Here is a 16,558-nt window from a genome sequence, read left to right on the forward strand (position 1 = left end):
ATATATTGCTGACCTTGGACAAAAACAACATCATGATGATTTGATGACAGAATCTTTCAGAACCAGTTGCACTAAATGGGCAATTTGATCAATAACTGAAGGTTTCATTAAAAAAGTCTGGTGCATTCTTTTGTAAAACCCCATTGAACTTTGCAAAATCTTTCTCTTTATTTGTTGTGTTGAGAAAAAATTGTCTGAAATGATCAGATCTGTGATCAGTTTTTGGTTCACCATTCCTCGTAGGACCAGCATTTACGTTTACTGCCAATTTCTATGCTTGCTTGAGTTAACCAATGGCAACATTTAGTGACCTTTCCGGTGATTTAGGATTAGCATAAAAGCAGTATAAGATATATTTCCAAATAGAGACATTTGTAATAAACTAGAAGAGTCTATTTTTCCTAGAAATTATGATTATGTAAAAGCTTGGCAAAAGATTTCCTTTAAAAACACAATTATGTTAAAATGCAGTGTTTTAGCCTCAACCAGCAGAAATTAAATAATATGTTTTGCATGCCAAGCACTAAGTTTTTGAAAATCCCAAGGTGACGAAAATATTCCTTAATTATATTTACTTGGCATGGCACTGTGGATAACATAGTTCTAAAAGTACATTGGAGCACAGATGGCAAACACATTAAAGAAAAGCCAAAGATTTCGGGGTAACTTAAAAGGTTTAAAACATTGCTTAATATTATTTAGACTGAGAATATTAACCCATGTACTGCTAAAATGCATTTTAGAATAAAAGAATACTCATTCAAAGTGCACCTGTCATATTAGATGCAGCAATTTTGTTACTGATCTTACATAGTTATTGTGACAGACCCAATCAAAACAGGAGCTTTTGTACTGCTGGGTAGCCTCTTGCCTACTGACTATGAGCTCTGGCACTTGGGAGCTACAAGAATTCAGGAAGATGTTCTGTTATATAATGCAAGATGACATTACCACATTTAACAGTCAAGGAAGCCATGAGGGTCTTTGTCAACTTGAAACTCACTGAGAAGATGTATGGAAAAGAAAGCTGGTTAATGATATTTGGGCAGTCCTGGGTCTTCTTGAACACTGGTGCCGAACTGGGTGGGCACTGACCCCTAGGCTTGTCTAAAATAACTAGTTGTTAATTAGCTTACTGTTTAATTAGCTTACTGTTTATGTTTATGTTAGCTGCTCATTAGCTATAAAGAGTAGCCCGCAGCAACAGCATGTAATGCATAGTGGAGGGCATACATGACTGTGGTAACAGGGGAGTAATAGTTTTAGGGGTGTGGTATTGGGTAACCGAGGGGGAGGTATAAAGGAAGGCTTTATAAGGAAACCCCACCCAGGGGAGTAACAGTAGCTGTGGAAAGTTCCCGCCCACCCTCCCAATTTTTGGTACAGTAGGGTTAACTAGATATGGTTATGGTTCATATATAAAAAAAAAAAAAGGGGGGGGTTTGACGAGGTCATGGCAGTGGCGGGGGTTGGTCTGGGCAAAAAGCAGGTAAATGGAAAAAGTAAGAGTCTTTTTGGGAGCTAGCGTTGATATGGCTCATGATGGTGGTTCCCGGTTAACGAAGGTTAGCCGGAAAGTGATAATGGGGCACTGCGGTCATTGCTAGTCTCTGAGCCAGCTTGTCAGCTTGAGGCCTATTTGATAGATTTGATGGGACCGCAGTGCAAGTCCTGTTATGGACACAGAAGATGGTCAAGATATTGCTCAGACCAACGCTTGATAATTAAGCAGGTTGTTTCAACAGATGTTGTTTTTGTTGTTGATGTTTTCTATTTATGATAGATAATGTTGATATGTTATATTTTTATATTAAGATTATTTGTTTAATAAATTAGGCCGCTACGGCCTTTTAATACTCCAAGCTCGGTGTGGTTTGAGTCATTGGGGTAAGAGGGTAGTGGGTTGCTATTAGGGGTAAAAATGACATCTGTAATCCGTCAGTCATGACATTACTGTTTACAGTTTGCATTGTTTAGGATAATGTGATCAAACACTTACCTAAACTTGTGTGGTATATATTCTGTGTGAATTTACAATAAAGTCAGTTCCAGTTTGCACCTAAGCTAGTGTCGTCTAGTTCTTGGGTGCAATGCTTAGCTATAAATAATACCTGGTTCCAGAGTGGAGGAAGCTGTATCTTGATGGAGGCACCCAGGTGGGCTGCTAGGCGGTCCGTTACAGTTATGAACACGGACAACTGGTTGATTAAAAACTTCAGCCTCGGAAGGATTTACCCACTTCCTGACCAAGCCCATTTTTGAGATACAGCACTGCGTCACTTTAACTGACAGTTGCAAGATCGTGCGACGTTGTACCCAAACGAAATTGATGTCCTTTTTTCCCACAAATAGAGCTTTCTTTTGGTGGTATTTGATCACCTCTGTGGTTTTTATTTTTTGCGCTATAAACAAAAAAAAGCATCAATTTTGAAAAAAAAACAGTATTTTGTACTTTTTGCTATAATAAATATCCCAAACAAAAAGGTAAAAAAAAACATTTATTCCTCAGTTTAGGCCAATATGTATTCTGCTACAAATTTTGAAAAAAAATATCCCAATTAGCATATATTGACTGGTTTGTGCAAAAGTTATCACGTCTACAAAATAGGGGATAGATTTATGGCATTTTAATTTTTTTAAATTTTTTTACTAGTAATGGCGGGGATCTGCGATTTTTAGTAGGAGTGCGACATTACGGTGGACAGATCGGATATTTTTTTTGGGATCAGTGACATTTATACAGTGTTCAGTGCTATAAAAATGCACTGATTACTGTATAAATGACACTAGCAGGGAAGGGGTAACACTAGTGGTGATCAAGGGGTTAAATGTGTTCCCTGGGAGGTGTTTCTAACTGTATGGGGGCTGGGCTGACTGGAGGAGAGAGATCCAAGAAATCCAAGGGCAGAAGGCAAAGTTAGACTGTGAGGACAGCAGTCTCTCTGCAGCAGTCCTACGGATAGTAAATAATTCCAAAAATCTATTTCCTGATTTTGAGTTGGTTCTTGTTATCCCCAGAGCAGGAGTATTCACATTAAATGAGGATGTGGCAATGAAATTTATTGACAACCCAAGCAGACAGGAGGTGAAAGTGGTGATCTCAGCAGTCATCTGCCTCTCCCTTATTGCCCAGTCACAAACTGGGGGGGAAGGTCTCCTAGCTGTACAGCAGTAGAATAAGGTCACCAGACTTTCAAAATGACATCTGAGGACACCCTACTGACCAAACCTACTTTTATTGGGTTGGGACAGGGATGGAACAGTGGGTGGGGATAATAGCGGCATGCGAAGCGCACCAAATATTGGGCGTGACCAAATTGTGCTAACAGTGGAAGGGACTTAAAGGGGTATGGTTTATTAATACCTTAGCCTACTGTATGCTGAGTCAAGAGTTGCAGGCCCAGATGTACACTGCAAATCATCATCACAAGCAAGGGCAAAAAAAGCAATATTCTTACCTCCGGCAACTAATACTGCTTAAGCCGAGGGGAAGACCACGCAATATCAGCATGTCACATCATCAATAACCCTCCCTTTCCACCTCATGCTCTGGGCCAGTCACAAAATGCTTTCCTGAAAAATGTTTAGCATCTTTATAAAGTGTATATCTACAATATAATAAAGTATTGTGCATAGAAGTCTAAGGAGTATATTTATAAATAAAATTGCAGAGCCTGTTAAACTACAAGCGCATTCGTCTCTGTGAGGCTATTTTCTCTCCGGTTAAATGTTCTTCATAGAATGAATCAGGAAAATACTGTGTTAGGCTCCATAGACACTTGTGCGACTTGTAATGCGACTTTGACCATCAAAGTTGCATGACAAGTCGCACCCCATGTTTTCCCATGAGTACCTTTCATATCTATGTGAAATTAAAGTCGCAGCTACTTCAAAGTGGTTCATGCACTACTTTGGTCTGACTTTCATGTGACCTGAGGGCCATAGACTTCAATTTTAACCCTCAAAAGTCACATTAAAATGTCACAGCTGAATGTTTTACATGCTAAAGTTGTGCAATAGTTGACCATTATTTGTGATCAAAGCCAAAGTTGCAACCAAGTAGTAGCCATCCAAAGTTGCATCAAAGTTGCACTCCAAAGTCTCCCAACTTTAGAGCCCTACAAGTGTGAATCTTATATCCACTAGATGGGACCATTGATCATAGTAAATAAGTATTTATTCCCTATGATCATAAGCTCCGTCTAATGACCATAATGTTGCATTTTCCAGATTCATTGTATTCTGTATGAATGAAGCATATTCAACCTGGAGAGAAAATAATCTAATAAGATTTAGCTTTGCCCCCATTCACACAGAACGAATATACATGCAGTTTAACAGGATGAATAGCTCTTCAATCTTATTATTAATACACCTTTAAGTGTGTGTGACAACCAGGGAACTAACATTTCCAGAGGAGATTAGCCTTTATGGCCTATCCAGGGATAGTTTTACTTTAATGTTGGTTACTAGTGGCTTACTTTATTATTATCATAACCTCTGGGTGTATCTGTATAGCTTATTTATTTATTATTCACTATTTACTTACAATTTATTATAACAGTGCAGTGGAGACCCAAAGTGGGGAGACTGGAAGCCTCACTTGGCTGTAATGCTGTCCAATCAGATGGGAGAACCAGAGGTGAACAACCGTGCTATTGTTACCATGGGAGACCATTTAGGTAAGGAAGTTGGCCTAGTGCTCTAATAATAAATAATGTTTTATCATTTGGGGTTTTGCAGCCTGAATAAAGCCAGCCTTATGCGACTTCCTCTTGTAGTGGTTTCAACTGTGGTTGTTACTCTTTGCAAGGTTTTCCAGCTGTAAACCCAATCCATATTCTGAAATTCTGTACTCTTGTGGCATGAGTGTCTGCACAGAACAAGAAGCCTAAGGAAAATATAAAAATGTAGTAATAATATGTTTCACTATAATTGAAAAGGGTTTTGTTAAATCTTAAATCACACTATGAGGATCTTGCGCGCTACCAGTTATACAAGTAAAAATAAAATTATTTGATGCGTAGTAATGATCGACAGCTGCTAGCACTAATCACGTCTCATAAAGCCGTGTGAAAACAATATAAATTAAAAATTACTATGCTGCGCTATCTGCTGATATTCTTCCCAACAAACTCATTTAAAGTGCCAACATTGCAATAATGAAGTTAAAAAAATATATAGAACGTGGTGATGAAATGGCAAAGAAATAATATATTGCAAAAAATGTATATAAAGTCCTTCGTTGCTGTGATAATATAATCTGTGTTATGCGTCATATTCCACAGACAAAATAAAAAATGATAAACAAACTCTTAAAAGTTATATATATGGTGCCACAAAGGTGAATCATAAAGTGCTATAGTGCATATAACAGTGACGTCCTAATCAAAGGAAAGTCAGTACAACATAATTGATATATAGTCCTTATTAAATATATAATGGTTACTTAACAAAAACGTGAAAGCAACGTGTTGCGGTGTCCACACTCAGGTGCTCCCCACCCTAAGGTAATGGCCGCTTACCTCAGAGTGTGTGACCTCGCAATTAAGTTTGGTCGACCACGCATGTGAATCACCTCAGGGATTCTAAGTTAGCTGTATGGTCCCAAACCACTCACTGGTGCTGTTTCCTCATATGCAAACAGTAAAAAGAAAGTCCATAGCGTGATACCATTTAACACAATAACAGAGTCCTCAGACAACAAGAAAATGGCCGACGGCCGAGTATTTAACTGACAGTTTCACCGTCCAAACAGCATCCCCCTGAGAAAGATACGAAATTTCCCTTGTATCGTTACGCGTAGGGGAGGGGACAGGACGGTGTAGGAGGCAGCTGGTCTGCCTTACAGAGACGGACATACGACCTCAATCAAAAACCCAGCGTTTTAGGCACATTACAGAGTAATGGGTATTTTTAGGAATGGCGTGTGTTTCTCTTTACGATAAAACTGGTCTCTGTGGCAGATTCGCATCGGTGGCGGGAGAAGCCTCCCTCCCACTGCGTCATCTCCGCCACTTACCAGACCTGGCGGTAGCGGTACAGACAATCGCGTCCTTTCTCCTCCCTGCCTGAATGCCGAGTGAGGGAAAGATGGCCCCCACTCGGCTCCAAAGCATTGGAGGGCAGAAGCAATGTCAAATGTCACTTCCGCCCAATGCTCTTAAAGGAGAACTTTTTATTTTTTTTTTAAATTACATTTTTTTTTTTTTTTTGCATTTTAGTGTAAAGATGAGATCTGAGGTGTTTTTGATCCCAGATCTCATATTTAAGAGGTCCTGTCATGCTTTTTTCCATTACAAGGGATGTAATAGGAATAAAAGTGACCCATTTTTTTTTTTTTTAATAAGCTATTAATACAATTGTATATTGACTCTTAAATAACAGCATGCCTGTTTTATTTTCTTTTATTGCTGAATGGCAATTTTTCATTGTGGGACCGCGTGACAACTGTGAGCCAAGCGTTTGGCTTGCGATTGCAGTGTGGCTCAATGGGTGAGTTTGGCAGATGGAACTGCCTATCAAACTCTGTAACCTGAGGTAAAATTTCTGCAGCATGTACAGGCTGTAATGCTAGAATTTCTGTTGGCATCCTGGGGGTCTTAAAAATGCGGTTGCAGCCTGTTTTTACCATTCCCCAGCCCATCAGTGTAAAAGAGCCCTTAAAGCCACATTCACACCTTCACGTAGCGAGAACTTGCGTTCCAGCTTACGTCTTTTTTGCACATTTTTTGCTTGTTTTCGCGTGCCGCACATAAGGCAGCCCATTCACTTGAATGGGCTGCCCTACATGGGACCAATGCGCCAAAGAGGGCTCCAGAACCTTTTTGGGCATAGAGCATATTAGGAGCACATCACTCTTTGAGGGGAGCAGCAATCTATTTATATATTTATTTATTATTCTTTTTAGTGTGGCGCGGAGTTTATCACATAGAGCACCATGCATTTTTTCAGTGCGCGTTTTGCCACATTTGTAGCACGTTTGCCGCACAACAAAATGCGCCAAATGGAGGTCTAATGGCACTGCAAACCCAACACACGTTTGCAGTGCGTTTCTGAAACGTGAGGCAAAATGCACATTTCCTGTGTGTTTTGTCAGGTGTTCAGGAAACTTGAAGTGTGACTGGAGCCTGAGGAATACAGAAATGGGTCCAACTCCAAATGGATATGTCTCAAGTCTTTTTCACAAGCCGTTATACTAATTCAAACACCAGTGTTATTAGGCTTTTTTCTCTCCAGCTAGAATATTATTCTTCATAAAGAGAGTCAATCAAAAACTATGGCATTGTGGCCACTAGATGGGGCCGACGACCACAGGAAATAAATACTTATTTTTCATTCTCATTTATGGTAATTTGCCTCTGTTACTTGTGTTATATGATTTAAAATGAATTCAATTGATTAAAATAATTCCTTTGTAATATTATTTGTAAGTTTTATACATTTTTATGTACTGAGAGAGAGCAACATCCTGGGCTTAACCGCCTATACTGTACATGCCTTTAAAACGCACATGGCTTCAGCCTGATTGCAACCCCCTGTCTCTTTTTTAAGTGCTTTGTGAATTCTATGGCTAACGAGTTCAATGCTGACCTCCGAAGCTTATCCTGACTTACACAACTTCAGTCACTGAAAGGTCACTAGCGTGGTCTGTGTGTTCGCTGCAGAAAAGAGACACTTCAGAACTGCTGCTAAAGCCATTCTGACCCCAGGGAAGAAACATCAAATACCCTGGAGGACAATTAACTTCCTGTATAGGTTGCTTGTACACATTATTCCACTGACTTATAGTACATGGGATTTACATTAGCATTTTGTTTATAAAGGCAATTAATCTTTAAAGAAAACCTGTACTGAGAGAAATATATAGGCTGCCATTGCTGACCTGCAGTACCTACCTGGCTGCAATGTTTGTAAGCATCGGACACAGCCAGGTAGCTGGCATTTTCAAAAGGTGTCCAGTACAGGTGTCCTTTATGGATGTCTGAGTGTTGTATTTTCAGTGGTAGTTGAAGAGAACCTGTTACAAGACAATTTGTTTTAAAGATAACCTTCCCATAGGATTACCTGTGAATTTAATATACACTATGACACCAAAAGTATTGGGATGCCTGCCTTTACATGCACATGAAACTTTAATGGCATCCCAGTCTTAAGCCCCATACACACTATCAGATTTTCTGCTGATTTTTGTCTTCAGGTTTACCAAAACCATGTAGTACAAGGGCCTGCCTGATTGCATACAAATTGAAACTCCTAAGGTTTGACCTCATATTATATGGTTTTGGTAAATCTGAAGACAAAAATCAGCAGAAAATCTGATAGTGTGTATGGGGTTTTAGGCTGCATTCACACATGAGCATTTTCAGCTCATAAAACTCTTGTAAAACGCCTGAAAAATGCCCAACAAGCAAAATCCCATTCATTTCAATGGCACCTGTTCACATCTGAGCGTTTTGTCACCTGAAGCAAAACGCCTAAAAAACGCCTTAAGCTAAAAAAAAAGCACATAAGCTTTTTTGGGGCAGATTACAGGCATTTTCTGCTTTTTACATTGGTGAGACCTGTACAAAACGTGCGACTTTGAAACGCTCAGGTGTGAATGCAGCTTTAGTCCGTAGGGTTCAATATTAAGTTGGCCCACCCTTTGCAGCAATAACAGCTTCAACTCTTCTGTAAAGGCTGTCCACAAGGTTTAGGTGTGTGTCTACGGGAATGTTTGACCATCTTTCCAGAAGCGCATTTGTGAGGTCAGGCACTGATGTTGATGTCTAATTCATCCTAAAGGTGTTCTGTCGGGTTGAGGTCAGGACTCTGTGCAGGCCAGTCAAGTTCCACCACCCCAAACTCACTCATCCATGTCTTTATGGACCTTGTTTGTGCACTCGTGCGCAGTCATTTGGGAACAGGAAGGGGCCATCCCCAAACTGTTCCCATAAAGTTGGAAGCATGAAATTGTCCAAAATGTCTTGGTATGCTGATGCCTTAAGATTTCCCTTCACTGGAACTAAGAGGCCAAACCCAACCTCTGAAAAACATCCCCACACCATAATCCCCCCTCCACCAAATGATTTCGACCAGTGCACAAATCAAGGTACATAAAGACATGGATGAGCAAGTTTGGGATGGAGGAACTTGACTGGCCTATATAGAGTCCTGACCTCAACCCGATAGAACACCTTTGGGATGAATTAGATTGGAGACTGCAAGCCAGGCCTTCTCGTCCAACATCAGTGCCTGACCTCACAAATGCGCTTCTGGAAGAATTCTCAAAGATTCCCATAGACACACTCCTAAACCTTGTGGACAGCCTTCCCAGAAAAGTTATAGCTGCAAAGGGTGGGCCAACTCAATATTGAGACCTACAGACTAATGCCCCGTACACACGGTCGGATTTTCCGATGGAAAATGTCCGATCGGAGCGTGTTGTCGGAAATTCTGACCATGTGTGGGCTCCATCGGACATTTTCCATCGGATTTTCCGACACACAAAGTTGGAGAGCAGGAGATAAAATTTTCCGACAACAAAATCCGTTGTCGGAAATTCCGATCGTGTGTACAGAAATCCGACGGACAAAGCGCCACGCATGCTCAGAATAAATAAAGAGATGAAAGCTATTGGCCACTGCCCCGTTTATAGTCCCGACGTACGTGTTTTACGTCACCGCGTTCAGAACGATCGGATTTTCCGACAACTTTGTGTGACCGTGTGTATGCAAGACAAGTTTGAGCCAACATCCGCCGGAAAAAATCCTCGGATTTTGTTGTCGGAATGTCCAAACAAAGTCCGACCGTGTGTACGGGGCATAAGACTGGGATGACATTAAGTTCATGTGCGTGTAAAGGCAGGTGTCCCAATACTTTTGGTAATATAAGGTATTTTAAGGCATGGTATTTACCCATAAAATTCTGTAAGGGTCCATTCGCACTGCCCGCACACTAAATCACAATGGTTTAGTATGTGGGCAGCTCTCTGTTTCAGCTGCAGTAAGCTGGTGGTTTCAGCGCATCACACAGTTCCTTTCTTTTGTTTCAACTTTGTTTGAATTGCACAAAGTGACACTTCATTCATGTCACTGTACAGCAGTGTGGTGTGTTGTGCTACTGTACAGTGACATGCAATGGCTTCCTTTATGCTGTGATAAAATGTAGCATGTCTGCATTTGATTGCAGCTCCTTAAACCGCATTTCTGGGGTGCATTGCAGTGTAATCAAGACTCATAGAAAGCAATTGTTTTCTGTGTGTCCAACCTGCATTCCTCCCAGTGCAAAAAAAACACAGGTCACCTTTTATTTACTGAAATTGGAGAGTGTAAAGTCTGGTGCAGCTTTGCATAGAAACCAATCAGATTCCAGCTAAGCAAAGCTTAAAGCTGAACTCCAGCTTTTTTTTTTTTCTTTTTGAGAATTCTTACCCTTATTATAAGCTTGTAGAGTGCAATACAAAACAGAGCATATTGGGGCATACACAAGCTCAAAATAAGACAAAGACCAACATAAAATAGACTGTTATAAAACCATAATAAAAAAAAAACAACAAAAAAACAACAACCAAACCAAAAAGTATGCTCAAGCCACTACAGTGGAGAATTCACAGTATAATTTTTCACAGATTTACAAATTCATGGTTCTTCTAAGGATAAATGAGGAAGGTAACCTAGATATATTAATCTAGCAAAGTAATATTACACAAATAAGAGCACCAGTACACTAAAACTCACATTCTTCACTAAAATAAAGGTCAACCAGAAGTGTCAGGGTCAATGTTCGTGGATGGTAATTCTACCCAAATAACCCACACTTTAAGAAAATATTTAGGGCAGCCACAAGATAAAAAAGTGGCCCTATAAAGTGGCAAGGCTGATTTGACCAACCGCTTTCAGAAGTTTAGCGAAGGAGCTGAGGAAGATTTCCATCTACTGTAAGTACAATGGCTTTTCGTGCATAGAAGAGTAATAAATCTGAGGGTTCTAGAGACCCTATGGAAAGCTAGAGAGTCCACCAGTCCCAGCAGACACACATCAACCGTCAGCAGCACCTGGATAGTGGCAACAGAAAGAATTAAAGAAGTCACAAAAAACTGTATATACAGTAGGACTTTTATCACACTACTCTGAGACAAAAATACATAGCAATCTATTTATCTATCTGTTTTTATACATATGTACTCTATATACAGTGCCTTGAAAAAGTATTCATACCCCTTGAAATGTTCCACATTTTGTCATGTTACAACCAAAAATGTAAATGCATTTTATTGGGCTTTTTTGTGATAAACCAACACAAAGTGGCACATAATTGTGAAGTGAAAGGAAAATGATAAGTGGTTTTTAAATTTTTTTACAAATAAATATCTGAAAAGTGTGCCATGCATTTGTATTCAGCCCCCTTTACTCTGATACTACTAACTAAAATCTAGTGGAACCAATTTCCTTCAGAAGTCATCTAATTAGTAAATAGAGTACACCTGTGTGTAATTTAATCTCAGTATAAATACAGCTGTTCTGTGAAGCCCTCAGAGGTTTGTTAGAGAACCTTAGTGAATAAACAGCATCATGAAGGCCAAGGAACACATCAGACAGGTCAGGGATAAAGTTGTGGAGAAGTTTAAAGCAGGGTTAGGTTATAAAAAATATCCCAAGCTTTAAAAATCTCAGGGAGCACTGTTCAATCCATCATCTGAAAATGAAGACTATAGCACAACTGCAAAGCTACCAAAATATGGCCGGCCACCATCCTAAACTGACAGGCTGGGAAAGGAGAGCATTAATCAGAGAAGAAGCCAAGAGGCCCATGGTAACTCTGATGGAGCTGCAGAGATCCACAGCTCAGGTGGGAGAATCTGTCCACAGGGCAACTATTAGTCGTGCACAAGAAGAAAGACAGAAAAAGTCAGATGGGAACTTTTGGTCGGATATTCCGACTGTGTGTGTGCCCCATCTGACTTTTTCTGTCAGCATCTCTGACGGACTTAGATAGAGACCATGTTCTAAATGTTTCCATCGGAAATGCCGACGGAGGTTATCCCGTCTGACCGTGTACACGGCATAAGAAGTCCCGTTTGCGAGAAGCCATGTGGGGACACAGCAAACATGTGGAAGAAGTTACTCTGGTCAGATGAGACCAAAATTGAACTTTATGGCCTAAAAGCAAAACGCTATATGTGGCAGAAAACTGACACTGCACATCATCCTGAACACACCATCCCCACCGTGAAACATGGTGGTGGCAGAATCTTGTTGTGGGGATGCTTATCTTCAGCAGGGACAGGGAAGCTGGTCAGAGTTGATGGGAAGATGGAAGGAGCCAAATACAGGGCAATCTTAGAAGACAACCTGTTAGAGTCTGCAAAAGACATGAGACTGGGGCAGAGGTTCACCTTCCAGCAGGTCAACAACACTAAACATACAGCCAGAGCTACAATGGAATGGTTTATTCAAAGCATATGCATGTGTTAGAATGACCCAGTCAAAGTCCAGACCTAAATCCGATTGAGAATCTGTGGCAAGACTTGAAAATTGCTGTTCGGACGCTCTCCATCCAATCTGACAGAGCTTGAGCTATTTTGCAAAGAAGAATGGGCAAAAATGTCCCTCTCTAGATGTGCAAAACTGGTAGAGACATACCCAAAAAAACCTTGCAGCTGTAATTGCAGCGAAAGGTGGTTCTACAAAGTATTGACTCAAGAAAAATTTTGAAAACCATTTATCATTTTCCATCCACTTCACAATTATGTGCCACTTTGTGTTGATCAATCATATAACATCCCAATAAAATACATTCACGTTTTTGGTTGTAACATGACAAAATGTGGAAAATGTCAAGGGGTATGAATACTTTTTCAAGGCACTGTATATACACACAAAATATAATTTATTACTACTAAAAGTTAACATTTACTCGTATCATCACATATAAAACGTTTTAAAAATGCTTGGTACATAGAAAAGAGCATCCAAAATATGTCATTTTTCACACAGAGCATTGTACATTTACTAATATAAATTATACTATTGTATACTATTATACTATTGCACCGATTATAACGCCGTTAATACATTTTGCATAGATTTTTGCGTCCTCAGGATCAAGGGTAACATAGTCAGTTTGCAGAATACATATCCACAGTCGTTATAATGATCAACAAATGATATATGATGCTACTATGACTATAACTCTTATCCAAGGTACTGGTCCCTGGTAATGTGCTGATCGTGCTGGCAGCTCTCCTGCTGCCTGTCCTTGATTTAAGTATACTCTTTTTTAAAAAATCAATGACATGTTGACACTACCAGTTTCTGTGGGGCCCCAGTTGACACTACCAGTTGCTAAAAGGTTGCTGGGGGGGCCCAGAATTTTCCCATAGGACCCCATGGTTAATTATTTTTGGTCCTGGTTGGGAGCAAAAATTTGCAGTCTGTAAAAGCTGAGTCTTGTACAAAAGGTCACAATTCATTTGTGCATATAACTACCTGATCTCTAAATATATTGTAGCCCCTCCAGTAATAAATTATAAAATAGGGAAGTCTCCATGATACAATGATAACACGTGTAGGCAACCTGTTCTACTGGGGGTCACTTAAACTCCTTCTCCCACATTGACTGTGCAGTGTATACACATATTATGGGTCTTATTTATAAAGGTTAGTGCAGAAGAAGGTGTGGTCCAAACCAGTCAATCAGAGTCTAAAGCCAGCCATAGACGGTTCAAATCCAGTGGCGTCTCCAGCTTTCATATTTAGGGGGGGCACATGGGGGGACAGGGACAAAAGTAGGGGGGCAACTATAAAATCCAATTATATATATATATCCCGGGGCCCTTTACTGCAATCCCACAACATCCCTTTCACGTGTTCTGCAGTGAGTTCCCTTCCTACTGTATTGGGCCCCCCCCCAGGGTGGCAGAAAACAAGAGATCTATGTCACCAGCATACCAAGAAAATATAAGGGTCCAAAGCAGTGGGAGAACTATCAGGGTTGCAAAGGTTGTCTTGCCACTGGGCCCTGGTGTTCTGCCACTGTGGGGTTCCCCAGCCTCCTCTTGCTGTCCTGGCCCTGCTATTGACAGCGCTGGTCTGGCATCTCTTGGAATTTACAGGCTGATTCTCCTGTCCTAAGGATGGGAGAAATCAGTCTGTTTTTTCAGTAACTGAGAGTCCTGGTGGAGTCCTTCCTGCAACTCGCTCTTCTCCCTGCCAATGAGGATGCAGGGGAAGGAGCAGATCGGGCGGCCGTGGTTGTGTGAGCGCTCGCATTATGCAGTGTCAGCGAGCAGAGGGAGGGGGGAGAAATCACCCGCAGGAGCTGACTGGGGACGCTCTCCCTCTTAGACATTGCCTTTTTGTAAAAAAAAAAAAAATTTTTTTTTTAATTGGGGGGGGGGGGGGGGGGGGGCACATGGTGGGGCACAACATAATGTTGGGGGAGTCAGGGCCCCCTCTGGCACACCCTAGGGACGCCATTGTTCAAATCTCAGCTGGTTCAGCAGGGGCCGCTAAGATTTGAACCATGTGTGGGCAGGCTGATTGTACCCAACTTGGGTAAACCAGCCTGTCAGATCTTTCATGTAATTATTGCCAGCGGCTGTATAGAACACAATAGCTCCATGGGGGGAGCACTGTCAGCGATTTTCTTTCCTGTAACCCATGATTGCAGGAAAGAAAACTATAATTTAGAAGATGAAAGCTAGCATTGGTTGTTTGGGGTATCACCCTTGTTATCTCACTGCTCTGTTTATAATAAGGCTTTTGTTGTGCAGATGGGAAAGTAATGTAATTAACAGTTCCAATACAAAATGTTGTACTAAAATTACTTTGTTTATGCAATATTCAGTTCTCAAAGGTTTCACAAAGGCTGGACACTGCTGCTACCTGACAGCTGGCATCCCTCTCGGCCAGTTCTACAAGAAGTCAGACCGTCTGGTATTGTTGGGCAGTAATCATAAGTAAGTCAACTTTCTTTAAGAAATTTTCTGCTCTACTTAGGTCTGTTTATTCAACCTTGGCATCCCTTACAGCTGAACTTTAGGTTTGATCTTTATTGCATAGTTACAATGGTCCAGCTTTGACCAAGATGAGTATGCATATCACATACCGGAGAGACCACTGAGGAAGCTGACAATCACTTTTTTTACTCAGCACTACTATAGTGAAAGCCACAATCTATTAAATACTGTATGAGCAGCTGTTCCTCTGCACGCCGAACACAGGTCACTCACTCAGCACACCTGCTATTCATGGAATGCTTTGTATTTTTTTTTATGACTACGAGGTGTTCTGTTTCAAGCACTGAATTATGCATTGACATACCTCCTTTTGATCTGTCCATCTGGCCAGTATGGCCACCTGCTGAATAAGGACTATCACAGTGGTTCTCAACTCCAGTCCTCAGGACCCACCAACAGGTCAGGTTTGCAAGATAGCTGAAATACATTACAGGTGATATAATTTGCTGCTCAGGGATTGCAGTATTCTAGTCTGCAACTCCCCAAGGTAATACTTAAAATCTGGCCTGTTGGTGGGTCCCGAGGACTGGAGTTGAGAACCACTGGACTATCATGTTACACATGCATTGTTGTTTTTTCTTCAATAATTTTGTCACTACCTTACTCCGTAGCTAGGGGCTGCTCTGTGTTGTTAGTTCCACCCTTCTTCATGCTTTAGCCTCCATTCACCATATGTACTGTATTCTGCTGGAGCTAGACATCCTACATTTTGTTGACATATCTGATATTCAGCTGTTATGATCTGCACAAGTTTTGGATTAAAGCTATCTATGATCTGCAAGATGTCCATTGGATCGAGTCACTGTCTGCTGAGCTACTGAGACTGTAAATTAAGCTATCTCACCGAAACTGGATCAGTTATAGAGATGACACTTTCAGTGCTTAGATTGCGTAAGCAAAACAAGCACCCTCCACAAACAGCTCATTCCCCCAATAAGACATGGTAGTTTAATCCAACATAGTTTTACTTGATAAAACCAGTACGTTGAATGTTCACCAGTCAAATTAACGTGTAAATGGACAATGGCCCACTATGAAGGCTGGAATAAACTGAGAGAACATGATAAAGAAGGGAGGGGTCTAGCTAAGGACTAAACAAACGAATCCAAACATGCAGATAAACTGGAGTGTACCACTTCAGAATACAGTAATACATTTATAGTTACACTGGATTGCCAATAGATGTCAACACAAAGGGGTTACTTTACTAAAACTGGAGAGTGCAAAATCTGGTGCAATTCTGCATAGAAACCAATCAGATTCCAGGTTTTTTTTTCTTGCCAAAGCTTAATTGAACAATCTGAAGTTAGAACCTGATTGGCTACCATGCACAGCTGCGCTAGATTTTGCACTCTCCAGTTTTCATAAATCAACCCCAAAGATATTTATTCATTACATAATGAAATCCAATGCAAATGTGATGGCTACACAAACAAGTATTGTCTGGTGTTGGGCCTATGGGAAACAGTAATGTCATAAACCTTGTGTATGTGTGCATATGTATATTTATATATATTTATACACTCACCGGCCACCTTTTGCCTTCAGAACTGC

General features: G+C 40.7%; 1 protein-coding gene across 1 annotated transcript in view; it reads left to right on the forward strand.

The window, feature by feature from the left end:
- SEC16B (SEC16 homolog B, endoplasmic reticulum export factor) overlaps positions 1-16,558 on the forward strand; it is a 367,224-nt gene that overhangs the window by 135,246 nt on the left and 215,420 nt on the right. Inside the window, exons 10-11 of the mRNA XM_073592046.1 lie at positions 4,570-4,682; positions 14,833-14,944. Of these exons, the coding sequence (XP_073448147.1) occupies positions 4,570-4,682; positions 14,833-14,944 (225 nt within the window). The remainder of the gene's footprint in view (positions 1-4,569; positions 4,683-14,832; positions 14,945-16,558) is intronic.

The sequence above is a fragment of the Aquarana catesbeiana genome, linkage group LG07 (assembly GCF_042186555.1).
Source record: "Aquarana catesbeiana isolate 2022-GZ linkage group LG07, ASM4218655v1, whole genome shotgun sequence".
NCBI classification, from domain to species: domain Eukaryota; kingdom Metazoa; phylum Chordata; class Amphibia; order Anura; family Ranidae; genus Aquarana; species Aquarana catesbeiana.